We start from the raw sequence: 19,107 nt of genomic DNA, 5'->3' as shown, positions 1-19,107 counted from the left end.
CCACAAAAACTTGGATTGCAATCACTGTAATACAAGCTGGACAGAAATCAATCCACACAACAAGCTTTTTTAGAATACATGGTTGCAGTATCCTAAGCAGGGATAAAGAAAAGAGAAGTTACACAGGCCCATGTCTTCTCTGTCTGCAAAAGGCATTTTAGTCTTGCCAACCAGTCTGGGCAACCTGTCTGTCAAGTGCAATACTGCTTTCTCCTTCATCACCACATGATTTTTAAGAAAGTAGGCCTGAGACCTCTACTACTCTTCCAAGTCATTGACAGGCAACAAACGACTGATAACTCCTCAACATACAAGGCTCCAGCCAACACAATTGCCAGGCTAGTCCAGATTGATCCATGATCCTTATTGATAACTTGATCTCTTGAAACACATGCGACATTAGCTGCAGAATGGAGAGAAAGTTAGGCAAACTTTTAAGAAAAGCCTAAGTGTTTTCTCTCCCTATACTGAAACCAACATTGTATAATTGTTAATCTTGAAAACAAAGCAGCAGCACCAGTAAAATTGGAAGTTCACAGCAAATGGCAGTAACTAAATTGCTTGCATCACATCTACAAACATCAGCCTTTTTTCCTCTAGTAAGGAAGTGTTTCTAGTTTTTAGACAGAAAACAGACATGGTAAGAGAAAGAAAGGATGATAGTTGACTGAAATTTATCTTACAGCACAGTACAGCAAAACAAAGCACAGATTGCTTCACCTCTTTAACCTCTTTTTTAGTTTTAAGTTTAGGTTTTTAGTATGTGTTCAGAAATCTGAGGTCTGACTTCCAGAGACCTCACTGAGAAAAGAAATAGTGCTTCATTCAGTGTAAAACTTTGAAAACACGCCTCTCATGTTATTTGGAATAATGCTTCTCGAGTATGTTATTTGACAAAATTAGGGAAAAAAATTAAGCTGAAGGGATTTTTATTTATTTATTTATTTTTTTAAAAAGATCAGATTAAGATGATCTCAGTGAAGGCTGACTGAATAACTACCCTGTGCAAAGTCTCCCAGTTCTGATTCTATAGCTATTCAGTCACTTAGGTTAGCAGAAAGACTTTCATGCTTTTTAAAAAGTGCAGACAGAAAGTTGCAAGGCCAAAGATAAGGATGACAGAAAATCTCAATCTTCATGCCTGCCAGGAGAGAATGCCAATTCTTACTTACCAAAAGACTTTTTGACCATTTTTTAAACCTGTGAGCACCAAGGTCTCAGATTAATGAATTTCAAGCATTCACCCAAAGTAACCATTCTACTTCAAGGGTGGTGATGACAGAGGAACTCCAGGAAGACTCAGAAGCAAGCAAAAAGCTCATTTGCATGTCCTGGTAGTTCTACATGCTGTTGGAATTTTCATTTGACCGAAAGATGTAAGTTGTCATCCTTTGATGAAAACATTGCACCTTTTAAGTAGAAGCAAAGGCACAGAAATCACTGCAGCTACTCTGATGAAAGTGGAGTGAAGAAAAAGTGAAAACTGTACTCAAGGAACTTTTATGCTATTAATGTTTCCTCAGCTGCTGAATCCAAGTAACAGAATAAAGGAATGTAAGAAGTCTCCTAAAGCTCTAGAAAATGTAATTGTGAACAAAAGACGATGAAACCAGACTGGCTGGGTAAACAAATGAACCTAAACAAATGAACCTTGACCTAACACTGCAACCTGTCCCATCTTCTAATATGTCAAAAAGATAAAAGGATTCATGTTTTATGTGATGGCTTAATATTAGATGCCTTCTTTGAAACAAAGACCTACTGACATTCCTAACAAATTCTAAATCTTGGCATTTCATGGGAATAAAATAATGTGTTGGGAAACCAGCCTACTTTGCAAGTTCATGCACTTTGAAGTAAAACTGAAGCAAGCATCTGTAGCTGCAATATGCAAAGGATAGGATCATATTTTAAAGCAGTACTTTTTCTTTCTTACAGACAATTTTGCTTACATACTTTCGCTTATCTGCAGTGAAGAAACATTTAAAAACTAAAAATTATTTTAATTATAAGAGTTCTTTGCCTTTGTATATTGCAAGCCAGCCATAAAAATCACTCAATTATTCCAAATAATACACACAAGAATATAACAAAGCCAGAGCAGTGAAATTCACTCTTGCAACAAAGCCAGTAAGAAACATGACATGAAAACATGCATTTATGAGACATACTAGACAGCAAGTGTGAGCTATTGTAGAGAAATGGAATGGGACACTTACACAGTGGCTCTCTCTCTGGGGGTCCTGATGGTTACTATGTTCTTAAACCATCTAGACAGAATAGCAGGCTGGGCAGAAGGGAGCCACATACAATCCACCAGATGACAATGCTACACAGTGTAGAAACCAGCATAGCTAGGAGCCATCTAAAAAGGGATTGGAGGGGGAGGTAGAGATGAAAAAAAATTCAAAAGCAAAAGCTTTGGTGCATTTTAGCTTGTTTCAAGTTCTTCAAAACGATGCTGCTCTATAAACTTTGCCAAGCATTTCTTACTTTCTATGACTAACAATCTGCGCAGCCATAAATTGCCAATGCAGTACCCATGTGCTGCTGGAATGAAAAGCAAATCTTCTGAAATCCTCACCAAAGTCACCTATTTTAAAGAAAGTCTGTATCACTCTTGGAAATAAGTGCATGCAGGACATCTCTAACCACTTGCTGCCATCTCTTACACAGTTGGATCAGCCTGCATTCACACATCCTACTTCACAATCATACATTCTGATACTAAAACATTACATCAGAGACAGGTAAGTTTGCAGAAACAAACAACTTATGTAAATAACCGGATTGATGGGTGGTATTACCTTTCTGTGTAAGAAGAAAAGATTCATAATCCTTTGCCACAGGTGCAGAATATTGCTTATTAGAACATACATAAAATATCCAGTCATCAATGCATAAGGAATTTATACAATCAACTTCAATAAAAACTCTACACAAATCTCTTGTGACTTAAAAGTAAATAATGCATCTAGTTTTCAAAGATTGTAACTGTCCAAGCTCCTGGTGCTCTTAATTTGCCCGCCTCCCCACCCCCTTCTTTTTTCCTCTGAAATAAAATTACTTGGAAGATTTACAAGCTTCTGTCTGTTTGCTTAGATAAAAGTGATCAATTTCAGAATAATTATTTTAACAGACTAAACTAAAAAGGAAAGAGACAGACACCTCTTGTAGTAGAAAAACCTCACTCATGTAAAGCAGCCAAATATTCCTTGCAATAAAACAACAGTAACACAAAGAAATGTATGAATTTACACATTCATTTTTCACTGAATTATTTCAGTACAAGTTTCAAACCATAAGAGTAACTCAGGGGAACAGGAAGAGGTATATTTAAACTCCTTGAGTGACAATGCACAACTTAAAAACCAGTTATAAACTCCAGGTCAATTATTTTAGTTCCACACAAGTACAACCTAACTACAGCAGGCACGTTGCAGAACGTTTCATAAGCCAAATAATATTTTAATAGTAGATAGGTCTTTTATTAAGAAGCTATTAAGACAATGGCTCTGAATAAGTTACCACACAGTCTACATTCATTGTATGGAACATAAAGGAAGTGTGTGGCAATTAAGCCCTTGACAACTAAGGCTCTGTGCCTTGGAAACCAATCTGCAAGGTAGTTGTATTTTACTGTGCTATTTGAGGTGATTTGTTTAGGCATTTTTTAAATGTCAGCTGAGCACAGTCTTTGTTCTTGTTTCTTATATGGCTGCCTGTGTAAATGATAAGCATGAACAGAAGACAATAATTTAAAATAAAAGTAGAAATCAGACATAGCAGTATGTGAACTGTGTGATATGTTTCCAAAGATATATTTCTTTACCTTCAGCACATTTTTACTACATAATTCTCACTTTTTCTAAAAGTCTGATGACAGTGCTGATCTTAAAAAAGAAGAAAAAGAAAATAAAAATGCCAGCAAGGTAGCAGCATCATATCCTACAGAAGGACAACACAACAAAAGCCAAGTTGATTGTGGCGTGTGACTTTGGTGATGTGTCATTTGCAAAAGTCTGACAGCCAGGGGTCACCATTCCTTTCCTCGCAGTCAAATGAGATCCAGCGAAGTTTTGCAAGTGTTGCTTTCTTTTGCAGTTTTTTTAAGGGCAGGTAGAAAGATTTTGTACCTACAGTTGATACAAACTACAATAGATGCAAACTTTCATTTACAGGTAGTGTTTCAGGACTTGCCTAAAATAAAGAGACTACCAGTTTCACTGACAGAAATGCACTTCTTTGAATTTGTTTACTGAAAAAAAACCAGTGGCCACTCTGCCTTCCAGATCCACCAGATTTCACCACATTATCACAAAGCCCATAAGATTTAGGGAGAGTTCTTTTCCAAGGAAGAGAAAATGAAAGGAACCTAAAAGTTCTTCTTTCAACTCTTCTTAGGTAGCTGACTTTACTTCAAACACCAGCACATATCTTATTTGAGCCAATCAAACAAAACCACACAGTCATATTCTTTCATTTTTATACTACCACAGGAAAGACAAGGGAATGTTTGTGATTCAACTATAACTAAAGCATTCAGAAGTGCTATAGGAGCTTGTAAAGTGCAGAATAACAGCATCAAAAACTATGCAGAAAACTAGAAATTCAGTCATGCACTTCTTTAACCAAATCTTCCTGCCTCCTCAGCATTCACCAAGGCTTCAGAGAAATGGTGAATTTTGTACTTGTTTTAGAGGAGTAAAAGCAGCATTGATAACAAACATTTGGGGGCAACAGGAATTATGCATGAAGAAGAGGATAAAAGTGCTTCTGGAATTTTATATATTCAGAAACTGACTTACGCTAGTGGAGATGTAGTTGGAGATTTTGCTTGCCTTTTGCTTTTCAGAGCACGAAGCTTATCCCCTTGTGTTAAACAGTTTGTTTCATCATCATCACTGTACTGGATAAGTGGAGGGGGGAAAGGGATAAATCAAGATTAAATATAGACACTTTGATATTTAAGAATTAACCTTATCTTAAAGCTTAGAATTATCTTGACAGGATAAAGGAAATTCACTTGCATAAATATAGTTCTGTTCCTTCCAGTTTTCTGTTTGCTGCTTTTGAAGCTGTAAACCATTAAGTGGTGTCATGAATTACATGCATTGCAATATTGTCTACTTTTAAAGCATTGGAAGCAATATATTATAAAATCTTTGCTTAGGTATAGTATAATCCTCACTAAACACAGCATTTCCCTCCTTCACTTGCCTTTTCACAACAGCAGTACTGCCTTTTTCAAAAAGCACCATCAAAAGGTATTACAGAAGTTGCAATTACTTAGAAACTAAAATGAGTAAAAAACCCACCCTTTCAACCCCTCCCTTTAAATACACACAGTGAAGCAACAGACAATCCAAAATGAAATCAGTGTTTTTGACTGCAGAATGTGAATACTTTTTTCTCTTACTGACCTAATTACAAAAGACTAAAAGCATTATGATGCTCCTACTTCACCTGTGTTCTAAACTCCATTTTTCATAATTGCTGTCCCTAGTTTCCCCCCCATATCCTTTTATACAAAAAGGATGAACAGAAAAAAAATTTGATTAACAAAATTTTAGTGTACCCACAGGTTTTTTCAAAACCTGAGAGATTCTCAACAATTCGAACTTTTACAAGAGCACAATATTTGGGTGGTTACCAGTTCAATGTCCTTTTGGATGGTTCTCCTGTTTCTTGTGTTATTAATTGAAATATCATCTACTCCTGACAGAATTCTTGTTACAGCAATTTTATGGTTTCGTTTCAACTTTGCACGGAAAATATCCCCTTCTGTCCAAAGTTCTGCCTGTTTGCTATCATAACATGGAAAAAAAGGCCCAAAACACAACAAATTAACACTGAAAATTGTTAAGTGTACAACAGCAGAAGAAGAAGAAAAAGACATCTAGATTTATTTTTGGCAATAATTTACACTCAATCTACTTACTCCATCAGGAAATGCTGTTGTGGCCCAATCACAGAACCAGGTCTATTTATTCTGATCCAGGCAATAGTTTCAGCAGCTGTCATCCGATAATGCTTCATGATGTAACAGGCAATAAGTGTGCCAGTTCGTCCAAGACCAGCTATGTAAGATAAAAGAATGGCTTCTTTTATAGATCCATCTTTTGTATTTATATATCCATCTCCATCTGGAACCTGTTGTAACTACAGACACTGTTACTTGGGCAAGTAGTTACCTGCCTAATTTATCAAAAGAAATCTCTACTTATCAAATGTGGTAAGGGAGAGTTACTCTTTCATCTTTTTCTTCATATATAAGGTTACTAACACACTGTTCGTATTTTTTTGAGTGAGGCAACCTTCCAAAGCCAGCAACTTTACAAATATCCTTAAGTTTAGCCACCTTTATTTACCTGAATATATGAATATGTATGATGGTATGAGAATATTTTTAAGCATGGGATAAAACAGTTGGTCTTTTTTTTTTTTTTCAGAATTCTCCCAGCACCTTCTTGCAAACTAATCATATATTGCACTGAAATCAGCTGTTCTTCCAGCCGCTCCTGTAATTAATCTCTTTAATTCTCAAGAAAAAAACCAAATTTGCAGTAAGCACGTCTGGGCTCTAGCTAGCACAGGCAAGAAGTACTCCAGAGGGAGAAACTGTATTTAAAATGGCCCTCAAAACAGTTCTATTTCCCTCGGGAAACATGAGCAGCAAAAGAAGAAAGCTCCAGCAACATGGTATCTCTCCTCAATCACTTGCTGTGCAAATCACACACCACCTTCTCTCATTTGCCAATTGATTGATCAACACCAGTGTAAAATCTTCTGTATAACACAACAGCCAAGACAACCACACAAGATTCCATCTTGCTCAGCTTTAGGAACAGGTTACAGCATTCCGGACTTCCTCAAGAGTAAGTGCAGGCTAGACATTATTAGTATGACATCTACCAAAGAAGACCTTAATTTGAGTGAAAACAAAGCACTAGTATCACTGATACTCAACACCCTGGCATAACCAATTAAGTGATATGCCTGAATTTATTGCCTCAGTGAAGAATAAGAGTATGCACTTGTTTCCCCAGAGTCAAGACGCTGGTTTCAACAATTCTTTCACTTTCCAATTTAATTCTGTTAAATGCAGCAAATGGATGGCAGGTACAAGAACAAAAATGCAGTCTTTGCAGATCCAAAGCAAACAGGTTAAGAAAAGACCCTTCTTCAATCACAGCTTTATCAGGTACACTAGTGATGCAAAGTTGTGGAGAAGAAATGTCTGATAGACTATTAAAGATGGTGTGGGAAGGAAAACATTCTTCCTCTAGAACCACAGAAAACTGAGTAACTATACTAGCTGCATTGGCTAGGCTCTTAAAATCTTTGCAGTCTAACTCTGGAGGAATGGATATCTAAAGCATGCCCAAATTAGTATAAAGAAATTCTGAGGGGTGAAGATTTTGGTGATTGTCAAGGAACACCCATGTATTTTGAGGAATCTTCCAAAATGCTGCACTGTTTCCAAAAGTTTATGACTTGGTACATTTAAACATGTATTTTCAGAAAGAACTTGAAAGGACTTCAAATGCCTGTCCGAAGCAACCTTTGAAATTACTAACACTTTCTAGCAGAAGGAGCTATTAATATTGGAAATCTCACTTTCCCTAATCTCATTTTGGGAATGGCTGGGAAGATTTTTCTGGAATTCAACAAAATTAGAAGATGAAGTGCTGAACAGAACCATAGAAATAATTTGAATGGAAAAGCTGCAGCTTGGCTGAGATGTTAACAAGCAGACAGAGTAGAATTATACTGCAAAATACCTCAGGAACTGTAATTATAAACATCACTTGTAATATAAACTGTTTTTTACATCATACCTTTGCAATGAACAGCTATTACACCTTCAGCATTTTCACAAATATTTAGAAATGTTTTAACTATAGTATCACTAGGTGTGCTTCCATCAGCAAAGAAGAGATCAAAATGCTCAAATCCAGCATCTGTAAATCGTTTGGCATCATACAGTTTTTTGTTGAGGCGTATTATAGTGGTGACCTTATGTTGCTTGAAGTATGGGAAATAAGCCTCTGGAGCATGGTGGGGATAGCCTATTTGAGAACAGAAGATTAGAAAAGAGTAAGCCTTAAACTGAAAAATATAAAAAAAGAAAAGACTAAAAAACAAGATATGAAAATACTTTCAAAATAGAGACAACATAAAGAAATAGACTAACTGAAAATGGAATTTTAATACAGTCACCTAGGTTAGATACAATTAAACCAAGCATTAAAATTTTACCAGAGTTCTTATAAAAGGAAAAGAGCCAAGGAAAAAACACACTGTTTGAGGAACAATTTTTAAAGCTTGTTCTTACTGATAACAATCAACTAAGAAAGCAGTGGGCTTGTGTTCCCCACCTCCTCTTTTAAGCATACCATTTTCAATTTTACTTCTTGAATGAGGTCCACTGAAGGCAATGAATTTGTTTGGTATTATCCAGTTAAAATCTCCATTTTCTGCTCTCTGTCAAGAGAAAATGCTTGGTTTATCATTATCCCTGTATTTTCAGGCTTTTCCTTATTGTTTCAAAATACATGCTATATAGAATTGATGTATAATTTTTGTCAAAGGAAGTTATGTTAGTTGCCTGCTTTCTTTTTCATCATAAGGATGACAGATGCTCTCAACTTCACATTTCTGCCCTGTGTTTCTCTTTCTAAATCAGAATTTTAGAACAATGCAACTGATGCCCTTCAGATGAAGAGCAACTTCCAATTTTTTATTTTTTATAGGATTCTAAATTGGTTTTACCAATTGGTCTTACCTCTGTTCACAAATTAAATAATGATTTTTTAAGCTCTAGGAGAATTTAATTTTCTCTTTACAGATATCTTGCAGTTTTGCATTTCTGAGACTGCATATAGTCAAGAGTTGCAGACCTTCTTGTCACACTAATTTCCTATGTCCCAAAGTGAATTTTATGCACTTGGAGTTTCCTTGCCCTGTTTCCTTCTTTACCTGAAAGAGTGCTATTAAATTTTTGCTGAGAGTTCTGAAATGCATACTTTGATTGTTCTCTAGCATTCAGTTATACTTGAGCTTTTATGCCTTTTAGTTTTTTATCAATACTGCTCAAAAATATCCAGGGATTTAATAATAATGGACAATCCCATTTATTTCCATTTTGTTTTCTGTTTTCCCCCATGTTTGAGCATAATTATGCTTAAATCTGAATTTTAGTATTCTCTCTTGGACCTTTATGAACCTTTATTTAACTATCTTAACTTAAAAAGACAAAACAGAAATGGAACTTAATACTACAAAACAATAGCACAAATTATAAGCAATTGTTTTAGCATTAGTAACAGCAAACAAATCAAAATATTGATACTGAACACTTACTTCATAATGCTCATATTCATTTACATCAAACGTACTAAAATCCAGGAAACCATGCTGCAAAGCCTAAAATTCAGAACACAGCTCTTAAAAGATGCCTCTTCAATGAGGACAGTTTATCACTCTTTTTGGTGACATAAAGTCCTTTAATACACACTTTCCTCTTTCTTCACATAATTTAAGAAATACAGATAAACTCAGTCTTGCTTCAAAACAGGTCTGTAAATTTCAATAAGTGAAATATAAGTGAAGTTAGATGAGTAAATTGACTTTTTTTGTTTTCGCCAAATCACTACAAAAATCCCAGATTACTGAAGCATTTGGTCTTTTCATCATTGTTAGGTGCACAAAATAAAAAGGAAAAATAACCAGAAAAAAAAAGATATTGAAGCTGTGAGTAGATTCTAAAGACCATATTCAAGGACTGGAAACATTTTTTGTGCATAAATGCTATTTGCTAGTCTCTTCACTGATTTCAATTGTTTGCAGTCACGAAGTCCTAAGCAGATATTAATGTGAGTCCATGATGTCCTTTAATTAGCCACAACCATAATAATTAACACTGTATTAAAAATGTAATCATCTGGGTAACTAACAGTTTATCCACTTGTTAAAACAGGAAGCACAAGCACAGATAAATCCCAGATATTAAAAATACTACATTCTAATTTTCTCTTTTACTACCTCATCTTTTGTAGCTCTCCTTGCTGTTCACCTCAGAATAGCAATGCACCTGTCTTGGTATACAAGTAACCATTTTCAAAATACCCAAAAAAGCACCAATCTTCAAGAAGCTCTGGCTTAACCAGTAAAAACATCAGTAATTTTGTAGAGATACCCATAATGCAAAAGACAATAATATAGTAGAGAGCTGGATAATTCCCCATTTCAATACTCATACAGACTAAAAAGAATGTGTTTTGATTCTCTTATCCTTCACTGCTGCACTACTTCACTGCTATATTGCTACAAAATACAGATTTTACAATTTTCTAGTTAAAAAAGCACCTACCTCCTAACATGCGTTCTATTTCTATTACTAAAGCAAAACTTGAGATCATTAGCATATGCTGCAAATGCCTGAAGTGTATAGCAAGCCCATTCAAAACCACTTTCAAAGGCTATGTTCAGCCTAATACATAACACCAGGGGGCATATAATAAACCTGACGCACAGCTTTAGGATTAGAGGTGTCTCGAGACATTGCCTAAGTAAAACTCAAAATTCCCTCTGTAATATCTTCACTTCTTGATTCTATAAGACATCAGCTGACTTCTGTGAAAGCTGCATCTACTTTTGTGACAATGCATAATGCATAGTAAACTAGGCAACAACCATACCTGCTACTTCACAGCCCTAATTGGATCTCAGTTTCCTAAGCTTTTTTTCTTCTGATGGGCAACAATTAGCTAATTTTTTGAAATGTGAAAAATATTAGTTTACTGACCTTGTTTATTGCATGAAAACAGTCCAGTAATGTCAGATGAAAACTGCAAGTACCAAAGGAAGCATCCCTGTAAGATACGATGACCAAAACATAATTACTGCATTTTAATCCAAGTGAAAGCAATTGAAGATACTTCTCTAAAACACCTTTTATAATTACTTCAAGATAATTATCATTAAACTGAAATAATTATGTCAAATATTTCATTTCCTGTACCTTGAATATTTTTCTTGCATTTTTTACAAGAATAAAAAAACATAAAATAAGTTATGTTAACAAGATACAACAGAAAATCACTCCACCTACAGTTCTTGTAAAGCTGAAATGTTCAATTTCTGCCATGGACCGTTAGGATAAACATCGTAATAAATAGAATATTTTACTTAAGATGCATAATAGTTCACTCTTGAACAAGAGGAGAAACTGGTTTCATTTAAACAGCCTCTTTCAATTACATGTTTTCTAATTCTGTTGATCCAGGAATTGCATGTTTTAGTATGCGACCATTATCAAAATTTGTAAGCACCAGAGAGTAAGAATTCTACTGAAATACTACAGTGAAGTAAAGAAATAAATTAAACTGAATCTACACCAGGGAATATTTTGCCCTGGCAGAAGACCGTGAGACCATGCAGCCATTATCAGCTAATGCTTCTAATAAGTAAAAAACATATCGTGTTCAAATTTCAACAGAGAGGAAGAAGAACTTTTGAAGAACTTTGAAGGATGCCTGTCTCTAGTTATTTTTTCTATCCTTTCCTTCCTTATGAATCAGTGTGAAAAGGGGCAGAAATTAGGAGGACACAGAAATAATAGAATTTTATTCAAGTAAAAGAAAAGACACATAAAGGTAACATGGTAGTAGCATGTGTCTCAGACCACCTGATGAGAAAGAACGAAAGGAAAACGTCTTCTACAGACAGATAGAAACAGCCTCATGCTTTCAGGCTATGGTCCTCACAGGGAACTGCAACCACTCTGACATGTGGGAGGGACAGCACAGGAGGGCACAGGCAATGCAGAAGGTTCCTGGAATTGATGCCTGATGCACTGATGACAACTTCCCATTTGTCAAACATGTGTAGCAATCTGCAAATACTGTCTTGTGCATAAGGAATGCTATTAAGTACTGCAAGCTCTCTGTGGTGAATGACAGATATTTTGATATGTTTAACTATCAGCTACTGGCACAAAATCAGACTGCCAAATGCGAAGCAATGCAGATCAAAAAGCTCAACGAGTGGATACAAACAGTGGGGCTTCTTCACCTTCTGCTGGTACACTTCAGTTCCAGCTGATTCCTGAGTACTGAAGGTTCAGACAGTGTGTCCCAAGTAAAAACTTCAACACAAACCCTCCAAACCACCCCAAAAAACCCAAAAACCAACCAACCAACAAACCAACCAAAAAACAACACACAAAAACCCCAAACAAACCAAAAAACTACCCCAAAACACAAAACAAAGTAAAATAAAACAAAACCCCATAAAACCAACCCAGTCAAAATTAGTACTGAAAAATGTTACATTCTTCTTCAAAATAACAAGGTACAAAAAGTTCTGTTAACTTGTCAATTTACCTGAAAGGAAGATATGAAACAGTTCCTGACAATATAAGCCTGTACACGTCTTCTGGGGATTCTCTCAGGTAAATTATCTGTTATTGGAAAAAGACAGAAAAGGAGAAAGATTATTTTATGACAGGCTTCAATAATTTCAAGTCATTTGTTTACTACAGAAGTCATAATTAATTATCACAGTGCTGGAAAAGAGTAGCATTATGAACAAATGTTTGCAAGTGTGCAACAATAAAACTAACATAAACAATAAAAAAGCTTGTCAATCTAAAGAGATATATGTTTAAAACAAACTACAGATTTGTGCAGGAGTTGTTCAACTACAGGCTACAGTAAAAAGGCTCCTGTTTATCTGGATTCTTACATTTCTGCTACATCTCTTCTTGACCACTTCGTAGATCTTTTTTAATTAAGCTTTTAAGATGTAAATCAAAACATAAAAACTTGCAGAGATATCAGCAAAGCTATGAGTCATCTGGTAGACAAACTGTCGTACACTCAGCAGACAAGACTAAAACAGTTATTTCTGTATGTTTTAATTTTCCTACATCAGAACATTTGCATTAATCTGAATTCTGTACTTCCTCTTTTGCACTGCTGAGGCAATATTCAGTAACTAAAATCCAGATGCCATAAACTAAGAGAAAATAAAAATTAAAAAAAAAAAAAAGAAGAAATCTGTAGCTTCAGAAGCAAAATACTAAGAACATAATGAATTGAACTTTCTAGTGTCAAAAACACTCAGAAAAGAGTTCACAAAGGACCAACTTACGAGAAATATCCGTATGGTCTTCCATCACAACATGTCTGATCCCTCTTGGATAGCCTTTAACACTAAGGTCGCCTTAAAGAATATCTAAAACTCCTCTTTTTTGCATATCTCTTCTTCAAATACCATTAAACACCATCCCCAGCATGGCCAGGAGGTACCAACTGTTAATAACAAGCTGTCATTAACAGGTCAATATTCAGTAATTTCAAGTTAATAATTATTCTTTGAAATTGCTTGAACACTCTACAGAAAGTTGTGATTTTTTCAGTAATGTTCAGTAAAATTATTTATTTCTTTTCTACTAATGACATTTTCCCTTGCAGTTATTTGAAAGTAAAAATCCTCAGGAGTATTAATTAAACAACTTCCAAAAATCAAGGCACGGTGTATTTACTTTCTGCTGCTTTGGATATTTTTTCTTTAAAAAGTTGGCATTGCCTGTCAAATTTCTTTGATGCTGCTGCAGTCAGTTTGAACAAATGGCTTAACATACCTTAAACATTGTCTCTCCCCACACACACAGAAAACATGAGTAAGAACAGATGTTGCTAAAAAAACCCAACAAACAAACCCAGCTTGAAACACAACCTAAACAGACAGCTAAAACAGACATGGCCAACAGGTGACCCCTTTGATTTTCCTGATTCAATTAGTTTGTTAAGCATTTTCTGAGCATTCTTCCTTGAAATTGGCAGAAGAAAACAGAAAAATGTAGCTTTCTTGAGATGTAGCTAAGTAATGAAAACTGCATGTTTTGTGCTTTCACTGGAGAGAGATAAGTGATTTCTGCATTTGTATTCGCAAGTATACACTCAAAATAGAAAAGGTACTTAAAAAAATCTCTCCAAGTATCATTGACTAGCTTATCCTCTGATGACAAAATTAATTTGATATTCTGCAGGCATTCACTGCCTGATTTGGATGTAAAGGTTATCTTCCAAGAAATTTTAAACTGTGTGCTATAATACATTTGCATCTTGCAGCACAGTGAACATATATTGCTAGCAACCATACAAATCAACCACTTCTTGTTTATCAGGAAAAGAGCCCTGTCCCTGAAAAACTTACAAACCCAAGACATGTAATGTCAGAAAAAGAGATACCAATTAGACAGAGTTTGTAGCCAGAAATAAGTCACCTGGAAAAAACAGGATTACGGAATCACAGAATCAATTAGGCTGGAAAAGGTCTCTGAGATCACCCAGTCCAATATTTGCCCAAACATGACCATATCACTAGACCACGGCACTGTGTGCCACGTCCAGTCTATCCTTAAATATCTCATCCACCATCTCCCTGGGCAGCCCATCACAGTGTTTAATCAATCCTTCACCCTTCCTGTGAAGAAATTCCTCCTAATGTCTGACTGGACTTTAGTGCTATCACACTGTGTAGCACTGTGTAGTATACAGAGTACTAACTGTACCACAGGCAAATAGAAATGCAACTAATAATAGCTGATTTTGTAAGCACATATAAAAGCTCAGCTGAGGTATGGGAGAAATCCTCGGCCTTTCTGAGTTACCAGCTTCTTAAAGGAAACAAGATTGAATCCAGAACCATTTGTTTACAAGTATAACAGCCGCAAGAGACAATTTTTTTTCCATTCACTGTGTTGTATTAAAATAAGTTACTTAGGTATAATATGTTAGATCTCAAGCACAGATCCTGCTTCTGAAATTACATTACCAGTGCAACTGCTAGAAACACCTTTATAACATACATGCATATGTGTATGGACTTCTCTTAACACAGCTACATAAGAATACTTCCTCCATACAAGGACATTTAAAAAAAAATCTGATTTTGCAGTGCAAAAATACAACTGAAGCAAAATACAGTATATTTACTGAAGAAGGAAACTTATTCTCGGAGATCCTGCTACACTCAGCTGTGACACTACTACACGCAAAAGACACAAGTGAACAGCTGAAGAGACAGCAGTTGATGAAATGGTCATATAGTGTACTCAGTGAAAAGTGTTTGCAAAAAAATTAGGTTAGTATGAGAATAGCAGGATGAGTGCAATGGTGTAGAGTGCTTCAAAGGGGAAGAATGACATTTACACCTAACGGGAAAGACCATAAACAGATAATTACTTCACAAGGAAAGTATCCTGGCAGTAGCACAACACAAGAAGCTGTGATAGTCAAAGTGGAGACAGGATCAGTTTCAGTCACAGCTAGAAATCCTGTTAACCGAGGATGTAACCAAGGCTGGATGAAGGCTGAACATGGGTGGGGCCTGCTTTTCAGTTGGGGTGCACTAAATTCCATGTATGGTAACAGGTAAGACCGAAGCAGCAAAGCACAGAAAAGCAACAGATTTCAAGGCAGCAGAGGCCACACATCTGCATTAGGAAATGGTCTGCACCAAAAGAATTCCATCAGGAGACAGAGAGCCAGCACTGAAGATCTGACATCTTTACTATGTACTTCCAGCAGCTTTTAAGCTTAACAGCTGGATTTAATGTGGTCCTGTGGACTGAATGGCCATTATGTGCTGAGATTGCTCTGACACTGCTCCATGAAGTGAACCAAAATACAGTAGTCAGCATTTCAGGAAAGATTCAGTTCAAAAATATATTCCTGACACATCTATATCTATATAAAACTAAATATAATACTATTTCTGACCTGGAGGAGGCCAATGAAACCCTAAAGATGAACAATTTCATTGGAATGATGTGAGTGAACAAAGGACTAAAGAAAGCAAACAAAAGGGAAAGAGAAAGTAGTAGTGATCAAATATCTGCAGCAGACAGAAGTGTTCAAGGAGAGAAGGACTTTCTAAGGCAGCAAGCAGAACTGAAGTTTTAGAAAAGAAGAGAATGGAAATGTTGATCTGATGAATAAAGAAACAAAGATATATTTGCAAATTAATGAGGTATGTAGTGGGGGAAGGAGAGGAAATGAGAGAAGACAAACTCCAGAAATCAAAAAATATAACAGCTGAAACTAATTTGTCCAGATGCTGATTACAATTTATGTTTCTGCTGTGCTTTCGAAGATGATGAAAACTTTCACAAATCAACTTTTCACAAAGTTGTTTTCTTATGCCAGTAAAGCAACCAACAAAAATGACTAATAAAAAGATAAAAATATTAAAATAAATTTTGAACAATATATTAGCTGTTACTTAGGAGAAGCAGGCATTCTCTAGGATAATTTTTATCCTTTTGTGTATATACAAATGAAGAAAAGACTATTAGAATTTTAAAATTATTTCCCAAGGGGCTCCTTTCCTGAAGTTAGGGAAATATTAAATTAAAAAAATGCCTTCTTTCAAAAAAATCTTAGTCAATGCAGTATGCATCTACAAGTTCAGCTTTTAGAACTTTCCTAGAGTCATATGCAAATGCAGATACATACATATCTGTACACATACAAATACACAAAAACTTTTAAAATCCTTTAATTAAGTACCTTTCAGGAAAATTGTTACTATAAGGAATTGATATCTTTCTAGTCAAACATCATTTTATCACAATCTGCAATAATTTGTATACAGCCAATTAAGGAATTTGTTGTTTTTATGCATACAAAAAATATCCTACTGAAATTCAACATATAGCCAGGAATTTGCTATAAGCAGTTGATCTACTAACAATGCTCTAATCATCCTTTTCATTTAGGACATCTGTTTCTAATTAAGGAACTACAGGCACCTCTGTGAATGGTCAAGAACCATTCAAGCACTGAACATTGGGAAAGGTGCACTCAAGCACTATTCCTGCCAACATTACTGCACAGTCAAACAGCTGCTTTCAAGTTCACTCAATGAAATACAAGGGTTTCAGGATTAGGTGACCCAGTCTTTATTTATGAGCATATAAAATCAGCCAGACAATGAGAGCTTTTAGCAAGCCATGTTTTCATCTGATTCATTAGCGTTTTCAATCCAGCCTTAATTTTAAGCAACTACTTCCTAGACTGGAGTTATATACATTGGAATGGTATTCACAATAGGATGTAAAGTACTCCTGGTGGAAAGGGAAATGAGTCTCTGGTTAAAGAAGTCAGCTTTCAATACATGGCACTGCCAAGTGAAATACTAATGCTGCATGTAAGACAAAACATGTTTAGTAATAATAATCTATGATACAACTTGTTGCTTTTTCAGGAAAATTAAACAGGCTATTGAAATAAGCTTTACTGTTAGAAACTATATCAACTGAAGTCTGTGAACAGGACTTTGAATTCATATCTATGAAGTACTCAATACAATCATGTTTATTCACTTGTTCACACTTAACTGAAAAATGTGCTTAAGGCTGCTACCTAAATAATCCATTTTATCAACCGTGCTGGCTTAGAAGCGAGAAAGTAATGATATAATTAATTTTAAACTGCTAACAAGCAATTTTATGTGATACAACTATGTTCCAAAAATGTCACTCACCCAAGACAGCTTGAACTGCTGTAAACAGCAAATAATTAAACCTACACATTCTGAACAAATGCAAGTAACTGCTGCATGTGATGAGACTCAAACATAAGCTCATACAGTTGCTATAACTTTAAAGTATTCAATATTTTATTTCATCAAAACCTTGACTGGATATACCACTCAGTTAGTAGATTAAATTTCTAGCAATATTTCTTAGGACAAAATGTTAGATGTTATAAATTAAAATAGAAGTTTATTAGAACAAAAAGCTTCCTGTATGGACTTGTGTTATAGTGAAGAAATGCATGTGGCCAACAGTTTCATTATTGGCAGAAACACAGTCATTAAGTGCATAAAAGGCACAGAGAGTGAATAACCGCCTGTCTCTGGCAACTCTGTTCATCATAAGCAAAAGCAAGAAACCTCCAATTACCTTTTAAATAGCAGAGGGAAAGTATAAAAAACCCTGAACTGACTGGACTGGGCACATCACTACTTCATGCCAGGTAAGAAAGCAACCTAAGACTATAGAGTGAGGAACCTCAAAAAGAACAACCCTTCTTCTCCTATGGAGACAAGCAGTTTTGTTGGAGCATCCTGGAACAAAACCTAGTACAAACAGCAGAAAAATCTGTCGCTGTGAAGATTAATCACAACTTCCCAAATACAACTTAGAGAAGGCAGCATTTCAGAGGACACAAACTCAGAGACAGCCAAGACTCCAGGCAACTTCTGCTTAAATGAAAGGTCAGTACTTTGTCCATCTTTCTGCCACTTGCTCGTCAAGCACCTCTCACCAAAGCATAGCTGAGGGTAAGCGTGGTTTACCCACTCTAAATCTGAGCCCTACGACAGTTACCCATTCACCACCACCCAACCTGGATCACTAGACAGGTTTATCTCAGGCTTAGCTAGAGATAATTCTGCAAGTGTCACAGTAAGAATAGAGCAGTTCAACATCACACCAGTGGGTGCCAATTGATTCTCCAACCTCCAGCTTCTACCCAGCATTAGGCCCACTACTAGAAAGGACACTAACAAATTGAAAAGGCAAAAAACCAATACTATGGATTAGAACAGACGAAGGAAACGCTGCTTACCCTGAAGAAAGAAGATGAGAAAATAGACAAAGTACAGAGATGAGTCCTGGAGAAGGTGACCTGAATTACAGCAGTTCATGGGGCGGTACCCTGGGAGGGTCACCCTCCAAGTACATAATTAGTGCCAGGCCTGAGAAAAAAAACACTGTTACTAAGTTAATGTAGCCAAGGGGAGAGGGGGGAGCTTGGGAATTGGGTGGACAGGGCACAGAGGGTACATTTTCTTTCGTAATATAGAAGGAGAAATGATGGAAGAAGCAGACTTTCCTCACCCACAGCCAAGTCCTGGTGAAAATCAAGAGAAGCCACTGTAGATATCAACTCAGAAGATCACTGCTGCTTTGGTAGTGTGGTAAGGCCTGAGCAGTGCAGATAGCTTTCAAGGAAAAGATTTTTCTTTAAAAGGTGAAGAACAAAAGCTTCCCCCCCACTTCTTTCCCTTTTCCCCCTCCACCCAAAT

At 36.0% G+C, this 19,107-nt stretch overlaps 1 protein-coding gene across 8 annotated transcripts in view; it reads right to left on the bottom strand.

The window, feature by feature from the left end:
- The window catches only part of CDC14B (cell division cycle 14B), a 44,599-nt gene that overhangs the window by 10,874 nt on the left and 14,618 nt on the right, over positions 1–19,107 (bottom strand). For 3 of the 8 annotated variants that reach the window (XM_014869165.2, XM_014869161.2, XM_088156591.1), the window contains exons 5-12: positions 12,390–12,466; positions 10,811–10,877; positions 9,367–9,429; positions 8,400–8,487; positions 7,842–8,072; positions 5,942–6,080; positions 5,654–5,807; positions 4,809–4,909 (exon numbers count right to left, since the gene is read on the bottom strand). In XM_014869165.2, coding sequence (XP_014724651.1) covers positions 4,809–4,909; positions 5,654–5,807; positions 5,942–6,080; positions 7,842–8,072; positions 8,400–8,487; positions 9,367–9,429; positions 10,811–10,877; positions 12,390–12,466 — 920 coding nt within the window. Of the gene's footprint in view, positions 1–926; positions 1,410–2,219; positions 2,366–3,805; positions 4,153–4,808; positions 4,910–5,653; positions 5,808–5,941; positions 6,081–7,841; positions 8,073–8,399; positions 8,488–9,366; positions 9,430–10,810; positions 10,878–12,389; positions 12,467–19,107 lie in introns of those variants that run through there. The other 5 variants (XR_015799495.1, XM_014869162.2, XM_088156588.1 and 2 more) reach the window with 4 other exon arrangements.

The sequence above is a fragment of the Sturnus vulgaris genome, chromosome Z, assembly GCF_052056855.1.
Source record: "Sturnus vulgaris isolate bStuVul1 chromosome Z, bStuVul1.hap1, whole genome shotgun sequence".
Lineage (NCBI taxonomy): Eukaryota > Metazoa > Chordata > Aves > Passeriformes > Sturnidae > Sturnus > Sturnus vulgaris.
The sequence above is the reverse complement of the archived record's forward strand: the minus strand, read 5'-3'. Positions and strand labels throughout refer to the sequence as shown.